The 24,120-nt window shown below is 45.6% G+C and overlaps 1 protein-coding gene across 2 annotated transcripts in view; it reads right to left on the reverse strand.

The window, feature by feature from the left end:
- Positions 1–859: 859 nt before the first annotated feature.
- The window catches only part of LOC122934019 (gastrula zinc finger protein XlCGF57.1-like), a 39,889-nt gene continuing 16,628 nt past the window's right edge, over positions 860–24,120 (reverse strand). Inside the window, exons 2-6 of one of the 2 annotated variants that reach the window (XM_044289149.1) lie at positions 22,416–22,565; positions 22,107–22,286; positions 20,900–22,024; positions 20,604–20,706; positions 1,531–4,083 (exon numbers count right to left, since the gene is read on the reverse strand). In XM_044289149.1, coding sequence (XP_044145084.1) covers positions 2,561–4,083; positions 20,604–20,706; positions 20,900–21,043 — 1,770 coding nt within the window. In that variant the 5' untranslated portion in view covers positions 21,044–22,024; positions 22,107–22,286; positions 22,416–22,565 and the 3' untranslated portion in view covers positions 1,531–2,560. Of the gene's footprint in view, positions 897–1,530; positions 4,084–20,603; positions 20,707–20,899; positions 22,025–22,106; positions 22,287–22,415; positions 22,566–24,120 lie in introns of those variants that run through there. The other variant, XM_044289150.1, reaches the window with a different exon arrangement.

Genomic DNA, 24,120 nt, shown 5'->3' on the forward strand with positions numbered 1-24,120 from the left:
TCTCCCTGTAACACAGACTGCTGCTGGGAAAAGAGACCGGTTGTCTGCTCTTCCAAGAACATACTTGGCCGCTGGGGAGTAGGACTGACTGTCCCTACTCTCGGGAACTCTGGCTGTAGTTGGGGATCTGGGCCGGCTGCCCAGCATCCCTGAAGGAACGGTAGAGAAACCTCGGTCCCATCTCCACCTGCCGACTGGGGGTCCTTCCAGGACCAGTCTATGAGGTCCCCTACCTTCGCAGCTGGTAGTGAAGCAGGGGATACCTCAGTTGGGTCTTCCCAGTTGTAGGTTTGTAGGTCTGGGACTGCCACCCAGCTCTCCTGCAGTGTATATTGGGGCCGAATTGAGCTGAGAAGGTATTGGTAATCCTGCTCCAGCTCCCATCCATTGTCACTAGAGATGCCAGATATCATGTAATTTGTGCCAAAAATAAACGCCACAAATTTTATAGCATAAAAACAGTACTGATGTTTTTCCCCATCTTTCTCCTAGAAAGAGTTAATAAAAGTTAATCAGGAGGTTATGTGTACCCCAAAATGGCACCATAAAAACTATAACTTGGAACGCAAAAAACAAGTCCTCATACGGCTACATAAAATTAATCAAAGCTCTAGCTCTTGGAAGTTGACAATTGAAATTTTAAAAAAATTCCATGGTAGAAAAATATTTTTCCTCTGTAGGCTCTCTGCTGTGCAATTACAGATGACATCCTGAACATGACATTGGCTTTGGCCGTGTGTGAATTCACTGATGTGTGATAAGACTTGACTGCATTCTATTTCATTTTCCACATTCAGAACATGAAAATAGTTTTTACCTGTGTGGATTCTCTGATGTCTAACAATATGGGTAGCACTAGTGTTCAGCGAAGTAAACCATCTGAAGTGGAATTCAGTCTGAATTTTAGAAAAAAAGCATAAAAATAATCGATTTTAAATGAAGCTAAATCTCCTTGGGCCTCATGATAACGAATCATTTTTGCTAAAATGGTGGCTGGAGTTGTCTTTTTTTTTTACTCACCTCATCCACTTGTTCGCACAGAGGCAGTCCGCTCTTGACTAAAAAAGACCCTTCGCTAAGTGTGATGATGTCATCGTGCTCTCTCAGCATGATCACATGGTAAAGTCATCACTCTAAGCGCAGGTACTTAAGCAGGTCTTTTTCAATGAAGAGAGGAGCAGACTGCCTTTGTGCAAGCAAATGGATGTGCAGTGGCCCACTGGCAACATCGGGGGTATCCCTTGCCCCTTAGGAGGTTTCTACGAAATATGTCCCTCTTATAGAGCAAAGAATCGTGACGCCAGCTGCGGTAGCACAGGGCTCCATTTAGATGATGGAAGGCCAGAGTGGTGTTAAATAGGCCACTATATCCCTGAAGATGTTGTGTAGCATGTGTCACGGTGCTACCTTTGGCTATGGTTGGAATCTCAGAGGTGGTGGTGCTACGAAGAAAGTGCTAAAGGGGTTAGGTAACGTGGATGATAAATAAGTAGAATAAATGGAGTCATGGAGTCCAGACTTGGTCAAACGTTAAACAGTTGCTTTACTTCTAATAAACGGTAATCCAAACAGTTTCCAGACTTATCTTGGTTTCCAATAGGTTTCAGCAGGCGAATGGCAGGCAAATACTTTCTCTGCAACAAACTACTCTCTGCTGTATCCTCTTTGTAGCTCTCTTAGCTCAGCCATGTGAGTTTCTTACTATAGATTATCCTAGGAAACTCTGTACTGGCTGTCAATACCTCAAGCTCTAGCTTGGTTTTCGGCAATACAAGCCCAGGAGGGGACATGCAACCAATATGCACAACCTCCAGTGATAAGGTTGGCTAGGACAAACAGAACTGTCCAGACAGGACTATGCCTGCTGCCTTCGCCCAGGAGGGGGTTTCTCAGGCTCCTCACACAACCTCTCCCCAGGAGGGGGAAAGCTAGACTGCCTGCTAACTAGCTAAACTCCTCCTCTCCTTCTCCCTCTAGAGGGAGGGAGAGAATGGACAATCCAGTCCATTCCCTGCAACTAGCACTGCCAAGTGTTTGCTTCCACCTGCTGGCAGACCAGGTAATTACATAAACATTTAACAGCTACAGGAAATACATATGCACATGGTGAAGATAAGTACACTACTGCATTAGATTACATTTATGTTAGCCTATATGAAATGGTAGTGAGGTGCCAAGGAGTGGTAATGGCACTCCAGGTCATTACAGATTAGGTGAGATATTTATTTTTATCCAAAAGGCCATATGTGCATATGAGTGTATTACCATGTTTAATGGCTGTTAGACGGGTGCACTTTAGTCAAAGGCAGTTAAAAATGGTCTCATTGATTGATAGGCTAAATGGGGTTTTACCCTATTGATCCGTGACAAATTAATTCGGAACAAATCAAATTTCTTGTTGAACTTTGACCAAGCTGCAGAATTGAATTTTTCAAAAGTTTGCTCATCTCTAGTTATCACATTCTGAACATTAAAATCACTTCTTTCCAGTGTGAATTCTCTGATGTTTAACAAGATTTGCTTTATGTATGAAAGATTTCCCACATTGTAAACAAGGACATTATGGCTTCTCCCCTGTGTGACTTCTCTTATGTATAACAAGACAGGATTTATGTGCATAAGATTTCCCACATTCTAAACAAGAAAATGGCTTCTCCCCTGTATGAATTCTCTGATGTCTAACAAGATGTGATTTAGTGTTAAAATGTTTATCACATTCTGAACATGAAAATGGCCTGTCTTCTGTGTGAATTCTCTGATGTCTAACAAGAGTTGATTTATCAGTTAAACATTTCCCACATTCTAAACAAGAAAATAGCTTCTCCCCTGTGTGAATTCTCTGATGTGCAACTAGATTTGATTTATTTATGAAAGATTTCCCACATTCTAAACAAGAAAATGGCTTTTCCCCTGTGTGAATTCTCTGATGTGCAACTAGCTTTGATTTATTTATGAAAGATTTCCCACATTCTAAACAAGAAAATGGCTTCTCCCCTGTGTGAATTCTCAGATGTCTAACAAGAGTTGATTTAACAGTAAAACATTTCCCACATTCTAAACAAGGAAATAGCTTCTCCCCTGTGTGAATTCTCTCATGTGCAACTAGATTTGATTTATTTATGAAAGATTTCCCACATTCTAAACAAGAAAATAGCTTCTCCCCTGTGTGAATTCTCTGATGTGCAACTAGACTTGATTTATTTATGAAACATTTCCCACATTCTAAACAAGAAAATGTCTTCTCCCCTGTGTGAATTCTCTGATGTGCAACTAGCTTTGATTTATTTATGAAAGATTTCCCACATTCTAAACATGAAAATGGCTTCTCCCCTGTGTGTATTCTCTGATGTCTAACAAGAGTTGATTTATCAGTAAAACATTTCCCACATTCTAAACAAGAAAATGTCTTCTCCCCTGTGTGAATTCTCTGATGTGCAACTAGCTTTGATTTATCAGTAAAACATTTCCCACATTCTAAACAAGGAAATAGCTTCTCCCCTGTGTGAATTCTCTGATGTACAGCAAGATATGATTTGCATGGAAAAGATTTCCCACATTCTAAACAAGAAAATGGTTTATCCCCTGTGTGATATCTCTGATGTATAGTAAGATATGATTTCTGTGAGAAAGATTTCCCACATTCTAGACAAGAAAATGGCTTCTCCCCTGTGTGAATTCTCTGATGTCTAACAAGAGTTGATTTATCAATAAAACATTTCCCACATTCTAAACAAGAAAATAGCTTCTCCCCTGTGTGAATTCTCTGATGTGCAACTAGATTTGATTTATTTATGAAAGATTTCCCACATTCTAAACAAGAAAATGGCTTCTCCCCTGTGTGAATTCTCTGATGGTGAACACTTCTTCTGTGGTTTTTATTTTGCTTAACAGTCTGTGATGAATCAGAAGATTGAAATCCATCCAAAGGATCAGATAATAGACCTTTGCTGTGAACGGCTGAGGGTACATCTGAGATAACAGCATGCTCTTCATGTGAAGCTTCTGTGACACCACAATCATCTGTTCTAAAATCTGCCATCACGTGTTTTTCTGAGCTCCTGGAACAGTTATCTGCCAATAAATCTGACATTTACAATTTTTTAATAATGGAACCTTAAAATTATATATATTTACAACAGTTCTATATAAAAAAAATCCATACAAATTACAAGTCATGGAGCAAAATTCAAATATCAACTATGGTGTGACGAATACCACACCTCGTGCCCGCCTAACATCGCCTACGTCGAGCTCACGAGAAGCGGTATGGTCACGAGTTACCAAAAACGTGACGTTACGCCCTCCAGAGGAGCAGGTAAGGTCAGCGTGGTACAGTTTACACATACACCTCCTGTCTATGCGGGCACAGAGAGGCAACAAGCTGAGAGAGCCTTTTCACTGCTGCAATGAAAACAGCGCTGTCTCCGCCCAGGTATCTGCCACCAGCTCTCGTTTGATATAAGCCCGGTCTGCTAACGAAATTATACAGGGTGAGAAACTAACCAGCGGTAGCTTATAACTAGGCCAAAACACGGACGTGGGGATTCGCGATCGAGATACAAGACAGCACAAGATTAAATTATATATTTAATCGCCGTAAGGGCACACTAGAAATAACACAATATACACAGGTAATATATACAGGTGTCTGAGGTTACAGATACAGGTTATATGGGTACAACAGGGTTAAGCAAAGTAAAAGTCAGTTACCGGGTAGATGAAAGTTCCTTTGGGTCATAAGGGTGGAATAGGCCTTGGCTGCAGTCACGTGGGGGCAATGAGGTCAGCTGGTTCCTGGTCTCTCCAAACACATTGGCACGATGTAAACCCCTTCAGAAAAGAGACTGCCCTCTGGCTTGCATGGGCTTATGACCTGTAGCCAGCCGCTCCCCTCCCCGCCTATGGGTAGGGTCCACCCCTCCTTCTCTGGTGCTAGGAGCAAATGACCCATAGGGCTGATAGCCCCAGAATGTCGCAGGAAGATGGTTCCGGGCCCAATTGATCCGTCTGGGCTCCGGCTACAACTAGAGTCCAAACATGGTACCGGTATTTGGTTTCTGTGGGGAGATATGGATATCTCCTTTCCCTGGCATGCCCCCATCAAACAAAGCCCATGGGGACGTACATTGTGGCCACCGGGACACAAATATGTATCCGGTTTGCGCCTGCAATGGCCGGGCGATTCATAATTCCTTATGAAATGTAGGTGCCAACATGTCTGGAAGGTATCCTTGATCCTGACAAGGGATGATACCTCCTGCTGGGGTGGGGGTTTCCTGCAGGATTTAGCTTGCCTCCAAACTGGTTGATTGAGGTGTGACTTTCTCCACCTGGGGCCTCCTTGAAGCCTGGACCCCTGGGGCTTTCTTCCTTGCCAGCTGACAATCAGATGGCTGGGGGGTGGGAACTTATTTTGCATGTACACTGATGAACATGCCAAAAGGTGAATCAAATAACAATCAGGGCTGGGGCTTTGAAGCAGGGCCCTCCTGTGGAGTTCACTACCTCTGCTATCTGTCAGCAAATGGTGGTGTGAGGACATGGCTGACAATAAATATTAATCCATATTCCTAACATTAGACAGTAGATAAGTAGCCTGGACCAATAGATGATGATGTTAGGTCACCAGAATGGTCAATGGAATTTTCTTGTTCTGAAGCCAGCATCTTCATAGGTTCATAAGGGACCTGTGAGTCAGTGCTATAAGCTGGTGTCCGTCTCACACACTGACCGCTAACTGCACTCAAGCACAAAACACACCAGAAATTGAAGCTGAAAGCCCATCTTCTATCTATCTCACAGACGTAGTAAATATATTATTGCTCATATACCACATACATATAAATAATACCGGCATGTACTGTACATATAATGGTCTGTTCATATCACATTTATGGGCTCTGATGAAGACCAAAAGCCTCTGGACACATTTACCTTTTATGTTGGCAGTTTTCCCAATGTACAAACTAAACATATATCACAACCATGATGTGATCCCAGCCTATATAATAAGATAGATTCACTCACACACATGAAGGTCCATCATTAAAGTATAACTGTCATATATATATTTTTTGGAGTATTGGATTGTGGTGATTAATATCTCCTTGGTGGCCCTATTTCAACTTTTCACTGTGTATTCAATTACCCCTTAATTTCACAGTTTTGTTCCCTGTACTGCCTACTTTTACCTGTACTTAAAATAGGGTTGGTATGCAGGTCCATCTATCATAGACGGAGCACGCAGCCTGCAAGGTCAGATTACTGACAGCCAGGGACTGTGTGTAAATGATTATTAAAGCCAGGTCCTCCCCAGCAGCTGATAACAGTGCCTGGGCTGTGTGCACTTCTCCCTGTCCCTGCGCTTGGCAGACGCTCCCTCACTCAGCAGACTGGGACAATGCAGAGCCGAAGCAGCGCAGAGCAGGGAAGGGAGATCTGCCGTCTGCTCAGTGTATGAATGAAAGCAACGTAGTAAGAGGACCCCTTTGTGCTGCAGGAGATTAACCATTTAGGGGGGGTGGGGGGCTCTGGTTACTGACACTTTTGGGGGGCTATTGTTACTGGCTAGTGAGGGCAGGCGGGATTAGCCTCAGGGTGACGGCAGACTGGTTGCTAAGGGTTGAATCTTATTAAATATGGGGTAAGTCAGTCTAATAGTTACTGATTCTGGAATATCATGTTATTAGTAACTATATATATGAAAATTGAAATTAGGGTCTAAATGTGACAGTTATCCTTTAAATTACACACATGTAAGTACATACTACATAGACACATACACAAATTACATGAATATACTGTACACATGAGCACTACTCATACACATTACATGCTTCTACTGTGTTTGTATATTATATATACACATATACACACACACACACCACATTGTGCACCTGCCCATAAGACGCACCTAGGTTTTTGAGGAGGAAAATAAGAAAAAAAATATTATGAACCAAAAGGTGTGCTTTTGGTGAGTTTTGAACCGATGGTGGTCTGTGGGTGACACTATTATAGGGGGATCTGTGGATGACACTGTTATGGATCTGTGAATGACGCACTGTTAAGGGGGGGGATCTGTGGATGACACTGTTATGGGGGGGGGGGGATCTGTGGATGACAGATATAGCATCTTATGCTATAGTGTCATCCACAGTTCCCCCCATAACAGTGTCCCTGTGTATAGTGACCCTAATACAGGGGGTGGAGGCCGGTAACTGGTGTTGAAATCGCGACGGGGCCCGGTACAGTCACTGTACTCTATTACACCAGGACCCGCTTACACCAGTATTCATGTGTAAAGTGTAGGCAAGGTAGCACAATCCACTACTCACTATGAAACTCCCGTACTGGCAGGCACTGCAGGCTGGCCGGTCACTCACTTCCTCACGCGCATGCTCCTCCCACTGTATTAATGAAGCAGGTGGAGCATGCGCCGCGACAAAGTGAGTGACCGGCCAGCCTGCAGTGCCTGCTAGTACGGGAGTTTCATAGTGAGTAGTGGATTGTGCTACCTTGCCTACACTTTACATATGAATACTGGTGTGAGCGGGGCCTGGTGTAATAGAGTACAGTGACTGCACCGGGCCCCGCCGCAAGTTGCCTCCAGCCCCTCCTTCCTCTCCGCTGATACATCACAGGCCGCGCTGTGAAGCATCGTGGACGGCGATGTTTCAGTGTTAGCAGAGTAAAAATGGCAGCATTCGCCCCATAAGATGCACTGCCATTTTCCCCCCACTTTTGGGGCGAAAAATACGTTATACACACACACATATAGTATAAAGAAAAGACGGAAAGCCGCACAATCAAAAGTGGACGGCACAATCCCTCTCAGGATCATTGGCCAGAATCCAAAGTTTGAAAAAAATAGAAAAAAAGAGGCAGCACTCCAAAATAGTCAAAAATGTGGAGTTTGTATTCGCCCATGCTATTGCAATATTTCAGCTCAACTCAATGGAGCCTTTGTCAAGCAAAGTGTCATGTGCCAAACAGTATATATATATATATATATATATATATATATATATATATATTATATATAAACACACGTGGTAATTATCCTCTAAATTAACCCCTTAACGCTCTGCAGTGACCCTGCTCCATACGCGGATGACACCCGGCTGCAATGACAGAGCAGTGGTCGCATCCGTCACTAAACCCTTTAGGTGCCGCTATCAACGCTGATTGTGGCACCTGTGAGTTAAGGCAGACAAATGCCAGCACCCATGCCAGAATAAACTATAAGTTAATCTTTTAGGGAAGGTGGAATACAGCCTGTAGTACTTTCCTCCCGAAGGCTGAATCTGAATTTAGATGCATCATATAGTGTCTAAAAAAGGTATGAGGAGAACCCCAAGTGGCTGCTCTTATTGAATATGCTCCAACCCCAGTTGGGGGAGACAAGTTCAAAAAAGAATAGGGAAGGGAAATGGCATTTTTGACCCATCTACCAATGGCACTAGTAGAAGCCTTGTGACCCTTGAAACTACCAAGGAATTGTATTATTAGCTTTTCATCTATTCTCCAGGATGCTGTGGAATGAGCTCCCCAACCCCAAGGACTGGGGTCCGTGGTAATTTACAGATTACAGGATTACAGAATATCCCTCTGCAGCTCTCTGGAGTGAATCTGTGCATATGTTACTGCTAGAATAGTGGACGTCATATGACCCAACACAGCCATTGCTTCTCTAAAAGTACACAGGTAGGAGTGAAAAATTTACAAAAACTGGTCCCTGATTGAGTCCCTCTTTATGAGGGGAAGGAAATTCTTTTGTTGGCAGGAGTCCAACTGGATTCCTAAAAACACACAAATATGAGAGGGAACAAGGTTTGATTTTTCCCAATTTATTTTCCAACCCAAATCTCCTAAGGTGGAACATAGAAGATCTATATCTCTCTCCAACTCTTTCCTTTGAATGGGAAATCAACAAAATCGTCTAGATAAGGTACTAAAGGTACACCTCTCACTCTTACAAAGGCCGCTACCTCTGCTTCCACCTTTGTAAAAAGTCTTGGAGCCTGAGATATGCCAAAGGGGAGCGCCCTGTACTGAAGATGTAACAACTTTCCTCTTATCCAAACTGCTGTTCTCAAGAATTTCTGGTACGAGGCATGAATCGGAATGTGGTAATAAGCGTCTTCCAGATCCAAGCTCGCCATCCAACAATTATGGAAGACTAAATTTGTCGTTGACTTTGGTTCCATACGGAATTTCTTGTAAGTTAGGGATCTGTTTAGTCTCTTCAGATGTAGTATTAGGCCTCATGCACACGACCGTTGTGTGCATCCGTGGCCGTTGTGCCGTTTTCAGTTTTTTTTCGCAGACCCATTGACTTTCAATGGGTCCGTGGAAAAATCGGAAAATGCACCGTTTTGCAGCCGAGGCCGTGATCCGTGTATCCTGTCCGTCAAAAAAATATGACCTGTCCTATTTTTTTGACGGACAACGGTTCACGGACCCATTCAAGTCAATGGGTCCGTGAAAGAACACGGATGCACACAAGATTGGCATCCGTGTCAGTGATCCGTGGCCGTAGGTTGCTTTCATACAGACGGATCCGAAGATCCGTCTGCATAAAAGCTTTTTCTGATCTAAGTTTTCACTTCGTGAAAACTCATATCCGACAGTATATTCTAACACAGAGGCGTTCCCATGGTGATGGGGACGCTTCTAGTTAGAATACACTACAAACTTTGTATAAGACTGCCCCCTGCTGCCTGGCAGCACCCGATCTCTTACAGGGGGATATGATAGCACAATTAACCCCTTCAGGTGCGGCACCTAAAGGGGTTAATTGTACTATCATATTCCCCTGTAAGAGATCAGGGCTGCCAGGCAGCAGGGGGCAGACCCCCCCCCTCCCCAGTTTGAATACCGTTGGTGGCACAGTGTGCACCCCCCATCGGGCCCCCCCTTCCTCCCTCTAATGTTAGAAATCGTTGGTGGCACAGTGTGCGCCCACCATCGCCCCCCCCTCCCTCCCTCTAATGTTAGAAATCGTTGGTGGCACAGTGTGCGCCCACCATCGCCCCCCCTCCCTCCCTCTATTGTAATAAATCGTTGGTGGCACAGTGTGCGCCCACCATCGCCCCCCCTCCCTCCCTCTATTGTAATAAATCGTTGGTGGCACAGTGTGCGCCCACCATCGGCCCCCCTCCCTCTATAGCAGTAACAACATTGGTGGCAGTGTGCGGCCTCCCATTCCCCCCCCCCCCCAATCATTGGTGCCAGCGGAGTTCCGATCGGAGTCCCAGTTTAATCGCTGGGGCTCCGATCGGTAACCATGGCAACCAGGAAGCTACTGCAGCCCTGGTTGCCATAGTTACTTAGCAATAGTACAACAGTAGAAGATTCATACTTACCTGCTTGCTGCTGCGATGTCTGTGCCCGGCCGGGAGCTCCTCCTACTGGTATGTGACAGTTCTTTAGCAATGCGCCGCACAGCCCTTTCACTTACCTGTAGGTGGAGCTCCCGGCCGGACACAGACATCGCAGCAGCAAGCAGGTAACTATGAGTCTTCTACTATTGTACTATTGCTAAGTAACCATGGCAACCAGGACTGCAGTAGCGTCCTGGTTGCCATGGTTACCGATCGGAGCCCCAGCGATTAAACTGGGACTCCGATCGGAACTCCGCTGCCACCAATGATGGGGGGGGGGGGAATGGGAGGCCGCACACTGCCACCAATGTTGTTACTGCTATAGAGGGAGGGGGGGGGCGATGGTGGGCGCACACTGTGCCACCAACGATTTATTACAATAGAGGGAGGGAGGGGGGGCGATGGTGGGCGCACACTGTGCCACCAACGATTTATTACAATAGAGGGAGGGAGGGGTGGGGGGGGGGGGCGATGGTGGGCGCACACTGTGCCACCAACGATTTCTAACATTAGAGGGAGGAAGGGGGGGCCCGATGGGGGGCGCACACTGTGCCACCAACGATATTCAAACTGGGGAGGGGGGGGGGTCTGCCCCCTGCTGCCTGGCAGCCCTGATCTCTTACAGGGGAATATGATAGTACAATTAACCCCTTTAGGTGCCGCACCTGAAGGGGTTAATTGTGCTATCATATCCCCCTGTAAGAGATCGGGTGCTGCCAGGCAGCAGGGGGCAGTCTTGTACAAAGTTTGTAGTGTATTCTAACTAGAAGCGTCCCCATCACCATGGGAACGCCTCTGTGTTAGAATATACTGTCGGATCTGAGTTTCACGAAGTAGCTCATATCCGACAGTATATTCTAACATAGAGGCGTTCCCATGGTGATGGGGACGCTTCAAGTTAAAATATACCATCGGATTGGAGAAAACTCCAATCCGATGGTATAAAAGAACTCCAGACTTTACATTGAAAGTCAATGGGGACGGATCCGTTTGAAATGGCACCATATTGTGTCAACATCAAACGGATCCGTCCCCAATGACTTGCATTGTAATTCAGGACGGATCCGTTTGGCTCCGCACGGCCAGGTGGACACCAAAACGACTTTTTTTTTCATGTCCGTGGATCCTCTAAAAATCAAGGAAGACCCACGGACGAAAAAACGGTCACGGATCACGGACCCACGGACCCCGTTTTTGCGGACCGTGAAAAAAAACTGTCGTGTGCATGAGGCCTTACTCTGAACGATCCATTTGGCTTTCTTACTAAGAAAAGAGTGGAATAGAAACCCTCCCTACTTCTCTTTTGGGAATCGGGCAAACCACCCCTTTTCTTAATGGAGCCATAACTTCCAATTCTAAAGTATCTCTTTTTTGGAGATCCGTGAAGCATATTGTTTGAACAAAAAAGTCGAGTGGACGAGAAAGGAATTCTATCCGACACTCATGTTTTATAACCTCTAGAATCCATCTGTTCTGGGAAATGGACCCCCAGCGACAACTGTGACAACCTTCCTCCCACCTGACTCCTGGCGTCATTGCTGTTTGTCCTTAGGTCTACTTTCTTGGGGCTTGAACAAAAAAAGCTAGATCTTTTAGGAAATCTCTCTTGTATCACCCTGCCTTTCCCTTTATCTTCTAAAATTGGACTGGAGTTTACAAAAAAGGTAGGCTTCTGGGGAACTGGGAACACCTTTTTATCAGAAGCTCTTTCCAGAATATCATCTAACCAAGGGCCAAAAAGCAGAGAACCGACACAGGGGACTACACAAAGTCTAGCCTTAAAGCCCTGGTCTCCTTTCCACGACTTTAACCAGATAGCGCGTCTGGCAGCATTCGACATGGCCGAAAAATGCACTGCATCAGTGTATGCATCTGCTAGGACAACCGCTTTAAGGAAGGTAGGAAGAGAAGAAAGTAATTCTTCTCTAGGATTCTTGTCCTTAATATGAGACTCAAGCTGATCCAACCATAACCTTAAAGACCTAGAGCCCCAGGAGGCAGCAATAGCAGGCTTAGGTCCCTTTCACACGAGCGTGATTTCCGCGCGGGTGCCATGCGTGACGTGAACGCATAGCACCCGCACTGAATTCGGCACCATTCATTTCAATGGGGCTGTGTACATGAGCGTTTTTTTTCACGCATCACTTCTGCAATGCTTTGAAATCGCAGCATGTTCTATATTCTGCATTTGTAACGCAGCCCTGGCCCCATAGAAGTGAATGGGGCTGCGTGAAAAACGCATTGCATCCGCAAGCAAGTGCGGGTGCGATGCGTTTTTCACTGATGGTTGCTAAGAGACGTTGTTTGTAAACCAGTTTTTTATCACGCGCGTGAAAAAAGCATCAAAACGCATTGCACCCACGCGGAAAAAACTGAACAACTAAACGCAATCGCAGACAAAACTGACTTGTTTAAGTGCCAAAATCGCTGCATTTTCACTGAACGCACCCTGAACGCATCCGGATCAAATCCATCACGCCCGTGTGAAACCAGCCTTAAGACTAGTGGATGCTGATTCCCATGTTCCTTTAAGATAAATGTCAGCTTTTTTATCCAACGGATCTCCCAGGCATCCCAGGTCTTCGAATGGAAGTGCAGATTTTTTGCAACTGGTGCATCCACTGTGGGGCCCTATCCCATACCTCAGATACAAATTCTTAAAAGGAATACTTTCTCTTGACTGTAGTTGGTATAAAACATTTCCTATCAGGATTTTTCCACTGTTATAATAAGAGCTTCTATATTTTTATGCACTGAAAATACTCTATGATGTTTAGGACACAGTCCCTCAAAAACTTAGTCAGTTATTGTTTTAGGCCGTTTTACATCCTTTAACTGCATGGTAGCTATAAACAGGCTTTAATAAAAGTTCAGAATTTAAATCCTCATCCTCCCCAGAGTTTTCAGAATCAGTCTCTCTACTGTAACCGGCCCTTTCTGGTGACCGTGGACGATTTCGTTTCAGGGACAACAGATGATTTAACTTGTGATCTCACCAAAGCCTTAATACTTTTAGATAAAGTTTGTGACTCTTCCAGAACCAGTTTATCCACACATCACTGAAATAGTGGTCTAACATAGGATGCTGGTAAAGCTACTCTACATCCACTACATTCTTTATGCTTAGATTAATTCTTAGGTGTTTTTGATACCTATAAAAGCAAAAGCAAACAACAATCCATAAATATTAGAAGAGGATATCTGTCACCATATGTAGAGCTAACTTCCCCACTCCAGTATCAGGTCCAGTACCGGGTTTGTGGGCCTCGAGGGTTCCAAGGGATCAGCGCGTCATGAATCATCCGGTTCTGACATTGTATCCAGACAACGAATCCAGCACAGCACTGTGTGTGCAAAGATAGAGCTGGCTGCCTTCTCCTGCTGCCATTTAAATGTACCTTGGCCTCCGTTTAACAGTAGGTGCAAATGCCTAATCCAGCCGGCAAAAGGAGCCTCCACCTCTAGCGTCGCATCACATGAAGTGACGTCATGACGCCGAAAGCTTACCGCCGCCCGTCCCCAAGCGCATGGCTCCCAGCCGATATCTTTGAGAAGGGAGAAGCAAGAGCTCCCTAGGTACAACCTATCTGGAGGACAGAAAACCTGAACTGAGATGTAGTGGTGGTGTGAAAAAAAGTACTCGGGGCACCATCAAGTGTGACAATTCCTCTTCCCCCACACACACAAAAGAAAGAGCAAAGGTATAAGAGCCGCTAATCATGATGATCTAAAGGGATATATAGGCAGATGAATATCCCCTGGGAAAGGAGGTCCCCCCAGATGTGTCAGAGGGACCCTCACTCCCAGTTAGGGGGGGGGGGGGGGGGGGGAAGAGGAATCCAGTGCACAGATCGTGTGTCATGAATCCTCACCCCAAATATCAGGAATTCATCAGTCCACTGTTATCAACATAAAATGGTGACCCCAATAGGGGAAAGGGGACAGCAGAGAAAGGACAGATGATCACTCCCCCACCATGCCCATGAAAGGGGAGGGCAGAGGGAGGAGCAAGCACGATGTCCACCTCCACTATCACCATCATATTATCAACTTAGTATACCCGATGCAGTCCTCTGATGAGGTCCTCCACTAAACAAAGAAAAATAAACCGCATATGCTGTGAAGATACCTGTCACGGCTGTGAATGAGCAACAAGAGTGTACACAGAGAATAACAACTGACGGACCCACTCTAGGGAGGAATAAGGGTGACCCCTGCCAGACCCTAAAAGCTCTCCCTAAGCGGCTATGCGCATGTCCGGATCCGAATGGTAGATCGAGACATGCCCGCGTACCTGAGGCTGAAGACCACTGAAACCCCTACAATAGTGGAAGGGGCACGGCCACCGGTGCCCTGCTCAGTATATGGACGGAACCAGGGTCGCCTCGGATCCAGTCAGCAAAGAACAGATAAACACAATGTCTGTACACTTAACTGAGGTGCTGCAGCCGCAGTGCAAACAGATCCGAAGTCAGCAGACGATATCTGAAGTACTCGCATCAGCAGGACACAGATCCAGTGAAGAGAAGTAACACAGGTGAAGACACTCAAGCGAGAGATACAGCTCAAAATGAAGAGTATAATCCGCACCTCTACAAAGGAGGAGGGGTGATTTAAAGGCAGCGAAATCAAACACAGGAGGAACAGCTGGGAGGAAGGAAACCAAAAGTAAAGACCTCATCACAGAGGCGGAGAAACAGGGAAGAGAACTCCTCCTAGCTCTAGTAGTGACATCATCACAGGGGTGTGGAAACAGAGCTATGAGAACGTCTCAAAGCTCTGGTAGTGACAGTACCCCCCCCTCTACGGGTGGACTCCGGACACCCAGGACCCACCTTCTCAGGATGAGCCCTATGAAATGCCCTGATGAGGCGAGTGGCTTTAATGTCCGACACCGGAACCCACATCCTCTCCTCAGGACCATAACCCCTCCAATGAACGAGGTACTGAAGAGAACCGCGGACAATGCGAGAGTCCACAATTCTGGAAACCTCAAACTCCAGATTGCCATCAACCAAAATCGGAGGAGGAGGCAAAGAGGAGGGTACCGTGGGCTGGACATATGGTTTTAAAAGAGCCCTGTGAAATACATTATGTATCTTCCAAACCCGTGGAAGATCAAGACGGAAGGCAACAGGATTGACGACTGACAAGATTTTATAAGGCCCAATAAACTTGGGACCCAATTTCCAGGAGGGAACCTTCAGTTTAATATTTCTTGTAGACAACCACACCAGATCACCCACATTCAGGTCCGGACCAGGCATACGTCTCTTATCAGCCACACGCTTATATTTCTCACTCATCTTTCTAAGATTACTCTGAATCTTTTGCCAAATGGTAGACAAAGACGAGGAAAATCTCTCCTCCTCAGGCAAACCAGAGGGAGAGCCTCCCGAGAATGTCCCAAACTGCGGATGGAACCCATATGCACCGAAGAATGGTGACTTATCAGAAGATTCCTGACGACGGTTGTTCAGAGCAAACTCAGCAAGAGGGAGAAATGAACACCAATCCTCCTGGTTCTCTGCCACAAAACAGCGCAAATAAGTCTCCAGATTCTGGTTGACGCGCTCAGTCTGACCATTCGACTGCGGGTGAAAAGCAGAAGAGAAGGACAGCCGAACCCCCAGACGAGAACAGAAAGCCTTCCAGAATCTGGACACAAACTGCGTGCCTCTATCGGAAACAATATCCGAGGGAATGCCATGTAATTTAACAATATGGTCGACAAAAGCTTGCGCCAACGTTTTAGCACTGGGTAAACCAGGGAAGGGTACGAAATGAGCCATCTTGCTAAAACGGTCCACCAACACCAGGATCACCGACTTCCCTGAGGAACGAGGAAGATCCGTGATAAAGTCCATGGAGAGGTGTGTCCAAGGACGGGAAGGTATGGGTAACGGGAGAAGGGGACCTGAAGGCCGTGAATGAGGGACCTTGGCGCGAGCGCACGTCTCACAAGCAGCCACAAAACCCTCCACCGACTTACGGAGAGCCGGCCACCAAAATCTCCGAGCAATGAGATCTACCGTGGCTCTACTCCCGGGGTGACCAGCAAGAACGGTATCATGATGTTCCTTGAAGAGTTTGTGATGTAACTCAGGAGGCACAAACAACTTCCCAGGAGGACAACGGGGAGGTACCTCAGTCTGGGCAGCCTGGACCTTGGCCTCCAAATCAGAATACAGGGCAGAAACAACCACCCCCTCCGCCAAAATGGGACCCGGGTCCTAGGAGTTTCCTCCTCCCAGAAAACAGCGAGAGAGAGCATCAGCCTTCACATTTTTGATCCCAGGGCGGAATGTAACAACAAAATTGAATCTGGAGAAGAAGAGAGACCATCTGGCCTGTCTCGGATTCATACGCCTGGCCGACTCCAAGTACGCCAGATTCTTATGGTCGGTAAACACGGTGATAGGGTATCTGGCTCCCTCCAACCAATGGCGCCACTCCTCGAAAGCCAACTTGATGGCCAACAACTCCCTATCCCCCACATCATAGTTTCTCTCTGCCGGGGAGAGTTTTTTAGAGAAAAAAGCACAGGGTCGCCACTTGGCAGGAGAAGGGCCCTGGGACAAAACCGCACCCACACCCACCTCGGAAGCATCCACCTCAACAATAAAAGGTAAGGAAACATCGGGATGCACCAAGACGGGAGCAGACGCAAAACTCTTTTTAATCTTAGAAAAAGCTGCAAGCGCCTCCTCCGACCAAGAGGAAAAATCCGCCCCCTTTTTTGTCATGTCAGTGAGGGGTTTGACAACAGAGGAATAATTCAAAATGAACTTTCTGTAATAGTTCGCAAAAGCCAGAAAGCGCATCAATGCCTTCTGATTCTCAGGAAGCTCCCACTCCAGCACAGCACGGACCTTCTCCGGATCCATGCGAAAACCAGAAGCAGAGAGGAAAAAACCCAGAAATTGAATCTCCGATACCATAAAAACACATTTCTCCAGCTTGGCGTACAATTTATTCTCCCGCAGAATCCGCAGAACCTGAAAAAGATGATCCTGATGGGTCTGAACATCAGGGGAAAAAATCAAAATATCATCAAGATACACCAATACAAATTTCCCCATTAAATGGTAGAAAATACTGTTAACAAAATGCTGAAAGACGGCCGGAGCATTCATCAGGCCGAAAGGCATAACGAGATTCTCAAAATGCCCATTAGAAGTATTAAAGGCCGTTTTCGATTCATCCCCCTCTCTGACCCTGACCAGGTTGTATGCGCCTCTCAAATCCAACTTGGAAAAAACCTTGGCCCCAACAATTTGGTTGAAGAGGTCCGGGATCAGAGGAAGAGGATAGGGATCGCGAATCGTGATACGGTTCAGCTCCCTAAAATCTAGGCAAGGTCTCAGAGAGCCATCTTTCTTTTTAACAAAAAAAAAAAAACAGCGGCAACAGGAGATTTTGAGGGACGAATATGCCCCTTATCGAGACTCTCAGAAATATAAGTTCGCATTGCGATTCTTTCCGGTTGTGAGAGGTTGTAGAGGCGTGCTTTTGGCAGTTTGGCGCCGGGAATGAGGTTAATGGGACAGTCAAACTCCCGGTGAGGAGGTAGCTCCTGAACACCACTCTCGGAAAACACGTCCGAGAACTCAGAGAGAAATGATGGCACCGTTTTAGTAGACACCTCTGCAAAAATCGCTGTGAGACAATTCTCTCTACAAAACTCACTCCACTCAATTATTTGCCTTCCTTGCCAATCAATAGTGGGGTTATGTCTAATAAGCCAGGGTAACCCCAAAACTAGAGGAGAAGGCAATCCGTTAAGGACAAAACAAGATATATCCTCCACATGAGTGTCACCTATCGCTAACTGGATATTGTGAACAATGCCCTTCAGGGATCTCTGTGAGAGTGGGGCAGAGTCAATAGCAAAAACAGGTATATCCTTTTCTAATGTGCAAACCTGAAAACCATGCATGGCTACAAATTGAGTATCAATAAGATTGATGGCCGCTCCACTATCGACAAAAATTTCACAAGAAATTACTTTGCTCCCTAGCGCCACCCTGGCAGAAAGGAGAAAACGGGAACTGCAGGTCAGAGGAAAAGCATCAATTCCTACATCAACTTTGCCCAAAGTAGCAGATGAAGCAGAATTTGATGATTTACTTTTTGAGGTCTTTCTCTTATTATAACTCTTAGTACAGTTCAGGAATCTCCTAGACGGACAAACATTAGCCAAATGACCTATGCCCCCACAACAAAAACACACCATTCTCTGAGGACTAAATCCTCCTTTATCTGGGGCAAGACGACCTAGCTGCATGGGCTCCTCCACAGAGGGAACCGAGAGAGGATGAGGCCCCTGCACACTAAATGAGTCCGCACCACTGCCCCTAGACTGAAAATGACTGGACAGAGAGGTCTCGTTTCTTTCTCTTAGACGCCTGTCAAGGCGTACCGCCAATGACATGGCAGACTCTAAGGACGTTGGTCTCTCATGGAAAGCAAACGCATCTTTCAATCTCTCTGAGAGACCATGAGAGAACTGACTCCGGAGTACAGCATCATTCCAACCTGTATCAGCTGCCCATCTCCGAAATTCAGAACAATAAAGCTCAGCAGACAGTTTGTCCTGGCATAACAAACGTAAGTTAGATTCAGCCAGAGCAACACGATCCGGATCATCATATATCTGCCCCAGGGCTAAAAAAAAATCTTTCTACGGATCGAAGGGAGGTATCCCCCGATGGCAACGAAAAAGCCCAAGTCTGAGCATTACCCCTGAGCAGGGAGATGACAATCCTCACCCTCTGTTCCTCATTACCAGAGGAATGGGGACACAAGCAAAAATGGAGTTTGCATGCCTCTCTGAAACGAACAAAATTCTCACTGCCCCCGGAGAACGTCTCCGGAAGTGAGACCTTTGGCTCGCAACAGACTCCATGGGCCGGAGCAGAGCCCAATGCTTGAAGCTGAGTCATAGATTGACGGAGATCCGCTACCTCCAAAGAAAGACCCTGCATGCGGTCAACCAGGTCAGAAAGCGGATCCATATCAAAAAAGGACGGTTTGGCGGATTATAATGTCACGGCTGTGAATGAGCAACAAGAGTGTACACAGAGAATAACAACTGACGGACCCACTCTAGGGAGGAATAAGGACCCCTGCCAGACCCTAAAAGCTCTCCCTAAGCTGCTATGCGCATGTCCGGATCCGAATGGTAGATCGAGACATGCCCGCGTACCTGAGGCTGAAGACCACTGAAACCCCTACAATAGTGGAAGGGGCACGGCCACCGGTGCCCTGCTCAGTATATGGACGGAACCGGGGTCGCCTCGGATCCAGTCAGCAAAGAACAGATAAACACAATGTCTGTACACTTAACTGAGGTGCTGCAGCCGCAGTGCAAACAGATCCGAAGTCAGCAGACGATATCTGAAGTACTCGCATCAGCAGGACACAGATCCAGTGAAGAGAAGTAACACAGGTGAAGACACTCAAGCGAGAGATACAGCTCAAAATGAAGAGTATAATCCGCACCTCTACAAAGGAGGAGGGGTGATTTAAAGGCAGCAAAATCAAACACAGGAGGAACAGCTGGGAGGAAGGAAACCAAAAGTAAAGACCTCATCACAGAGGCGGAGAAACAGGGAAGAGAACTCCTCCTAGCTCTAGTAGTGACATCATCACAGGGGTGTGGAAACAGAGCTATGAGAACGTCTCAAAGCTCTGGTAGTGACAATACCAGATGTGCAGCACCTGAAACTACGGATACTGGAAGCCTGTGCTAGCATTTCTCCTGCGGTGTTGCTATCAGTGTGTGAAGAGTGGGAGAAGAGGGTTGCATTGACAATCCAACACAATGGGCAGCACATTGAACACATTTTATAAGTGGTCAGAAACTTGTAAATAACTCATGAAAGAATAAAGTTACGTTAAAACCAAGAACCATTGTTTTTCTTGTGAAATTCCCAATAAGTTTGATGTGTCACATGACCCTCTTCCTATTGAAAAAACAAAAGTTGGATTCAAAATGGCCGACTTCAAAATGGCCGCCATGGTCACCACCCATCTTGAAAAGTTTCCCCCCTCACATATACTTATGTGCCACAAACTGGAAGTTAATATCACCAACCATTCCCATTTTATTAAGGTGTATCCATATAAATGGCCCACCCTGTACAATGAGTCATCAGTAGGCAGTGAAGGAGCAGAATCTGTGAGTCTTCTCTGCTTTATGTAGTGGTTACTACTCACCTGGGTGGTTATCGGTGGGAATGTCCTCTATGATCTGCTCATCACTCCTCACATATGTATCTTCAGCCTTAATATTGTTCAGATCTTTATCCAGATTTAAAAGCTGTGAAACAGAAACGGTAAAAGTCAGTAGACTGATGGAGAAGTCGTGTGGAATGTTTGATGTGACCAGAAAAGATCATTAATTACAATGACAAAAAGTGATGAAATGACAGCAGAGTTATCTGCTATGGCAGCGGTCCATGCCTATAGCTCCTCTCCTTCCTGCTGGTGAGCACGCCTGCTGCCTGGTTTACCTGCTCCATAGCTTTAGGGCTCCAGTGGTCCAGTCCCACAGACATCCCTCTCTCCCTTCCCAGTGGTCCCGGCTGCTGGAATAACGCTGTCCTCCCACACAAGCTGAGGCCTGCTTCCTGCCGATAATGACCTTCTCTGCCCATAGGTCATGTGTGCACACACACTATCTCTGGCTCTTATAGGGCCGGCATGCACGCACTCTGATCTCTACAAGCCATGGAAAGAAGCCTGATCAGTAGGTTCTAGTATGCTAGTTTCATGCAAAGCTTGTCTGTTCTGTGTACAGACTTCTGCCTGACTTCTAGATTGGACCCTTTGCTGTCTGACCTGACCCTTGCCTGATCTCCGTTCTGATCCTGAGCTGCTTGCCCTGACAACGGACCATTTATTGAACTGCATGTATTCTGCCTTGTACAGAAACTACTTCAAGTGCAGCAGCCTAGTGTTTCCCCTGCAACAAAGTCTAGATCCTTGTACAGGGGATAAAGTGGAGGGAAGGGGGTCACTTATATAACACACTTTGGAGCAGCACCATGTCAAATCTGTTCAAGAGACACATGTGCCATGTTTCATTGTCTGACCCAAAAATATCTGCAGGTCTCCTGTATATATGCATCTAGTTGGTTCCTTATTCCAACCAGCAGTCTCTACTGACCAGAAAACTGTGAGAAGATCCAGACAACATGCAAGGTCTATAGTTAGCTGTAATCCTGACATCTCTACCTTTCTCATTATACAAGGATAAAACATATAATACTGGTTTATAAAACAAGACTGAACACAAGATCTTCACAGCACTTCTACAGATCATAGGGAACCTTTCATGAGACCTTATTTCCATCTATCTGATCATCATATGGAATGCTTTGATGTTCTTCTGAACCATCCTGTAGAAGAAGAGGACTGGGAGTTGTTCTCTCTTCTTTAACTGTAGGAAAAACAAACGGTGACAATTAATTTCTTACATATAACTAGTGAGAGGATGTGTGTATTTAGTCATGTCTTTTACTTGGTGGCTGGTGATCCTCCATCATAATGTTCTTGTACAGATCTTTGTGTCCTTCTAAATACTCAGACTCCTCCATGGAGAAATAGACGGCGACATCCTGACACCTTACAGGAACCTGACAACACAATGATACAGTCATCATCCAGATCCCTTCATAGTGTTACTGTATAATGTCCCGGCATTCCCAGCTATGTCACCTCTCCAGTCAGCAGCTCAATGATCTTGTTGGTGAGCTCTAGGATCTTCTCTCTGTTGACTTTCTCATGTATCGGGATGTGAGGTGTCGGCCTGGATATTGGGCTCAGGATTCCTCCCCGTCCTTCAGATACCGGGGCCTGACAATGCTCACTAGAGGTCTTCTTCACTACTGTGTATTCCTAATTATGGAGAGACGCAGTAATAAATATCACTCCATACATCTCCAGACTCCCTCACCTCTCCAGTCATGTCCATCTGTTAGTAACATAGAGAAGATGATGTAACGTGACATCATCAGAATCTCTCACCTCTGCAGTAAGCCGGAGGAGGATCTCTAGGGTGAGATTTATTATACTCTCTGCCATCTTGTCCACATCCATATCCATCCTTGATGGGTCAATCAGGAGAACGATCTTATATAGGAGATATACGCTGAGCGAATCCTATATTGTAGGAACCTGAATGGAAAGAAGATGAACCGATGTAAAATACAATTACTGGAGATAAGAAGAGGAAACACTGGAGGAGGTAATAAAGTGTATCAAGGCAGTTCCTCCATGTTTCAGATCAAAAGCCTGTCACACCTTCATATTACCACTATAGTCAGTTACAGGTCACAGCGGTAATACCAGTATAAGGCTACTTTCACACCAGCGTTTTTTGCGGATCCGTCATGGATCTGCAAAAAACGCTTCCGTTTCAATAATACAACTGCATGCATCCGTCATGAGAGGATCCGGTTGTATTATATCTTCTATAGCCAAGACGGATCCGTCATGAACACTATTGAAAGTCAATGGGGGACGGATCCATTTTCTATTGTGTCAGGGAAAACTGATCCGTGCCAATTGACTTACATTGTGTGTCAGGACGGATCCGTCTTGCTCTGCACCACATCGCGGAAAGAAAAGTGCTGCTTGCAGCATTATTCTGTCCGTGATGGGAGAGCAACCAAATAGAACAGAATGCATTTTGGTGACTCCGCTTCGTTCAGTTTTGTCCCCATTGACAATGAATGTTGACAAAACTGAAGGGTTTTCATCCTATGACGGATCTCAATAGCGGAACTGAAAACGCTGGTATGAAAGCAGCCTAAAGCTGTAATCTGGTAGATCACTTCATAGATCTAGAGCTCAGACTGCCCTCGTCCTAGCAGATGGAATCACAAGAATAAAGGGCATCTGTCAGCAGATTGGTACCTGTGACACCGGCTGACCTGGTACATGTGCGCTTGGCAGCTGAAGGCATCTGTGTTAGTCCCATGTTGATATGTGCCCGCACTGCTGAGAAAATTATGTTTTATTATATGCAAATGAACCTCCAGGAGTAACGGGGGTGTTGCCTTTTTACCTAGAGGCTCCTCCTTTCTGTACCTACCACGCCCCTTTTCACTTTGATTGACAGGACCAGGCAGTGAAGATGTAATCACACCTGACCCTGTCAATGACAGTGAAATGGGCGTGGCGGGTGCAGAAAAAGAGGAGCCTCTAGGTGTAAGGGCAACACCCCCGTTGCTCCCAGAGGCTTATTTGCATATATTAACCTTTTCTACCCCAGTCCAGATTTCACCTTCCTGACCAGGCCCATTTTTGCTAATTACGTGGTGGTAATAACTTTGGAATAGTTTTACTTATCTAACTGATTCTGAGAATGTTTTCTGGTGACACATTGTACTTCATGTTTGCGGCAAAATTGGGTCAATATTTTTTTCCCAAAACATTTAAAAATTCTCAATTTTCTAAATTTGAATTTCTCTACTTAATAAAAACTTGTAAAATAGTTATCAGTTAACATTCCCCATATGTCTACTTTATGTTGGCATCATTTTGTAAATGTCATTTTATTTTTTTAGGACGTTAGAAGGTTTAAAATTTTAGAAGTAATTTTTTAAATTTTCAAGAAAATTTCCAAAATAGCTTTTTTAAGCACCAATTCAGTTATAAAGTGATTTTGAGGGGCTTACATAGTAGAAACCACCCATAAATGACCCCATTTTAGAAACTAAACCCCTCA

The sequence above is a fragment of the Bufo gargarizans genome, chromosome 4 (assembly GCF_014858855.1).
Source record: "Bufo gargarizans isolate SCDJY-AF-19 chromosome 4, ASM1485885v1, whole genome shotgun sequence".
Classification (NCBI taxonomy): Eukaryota; Metazoa; Chordata; class Amphibia; order Anura; family Bufonidae; genus Bufo; species Bufo gargarizans.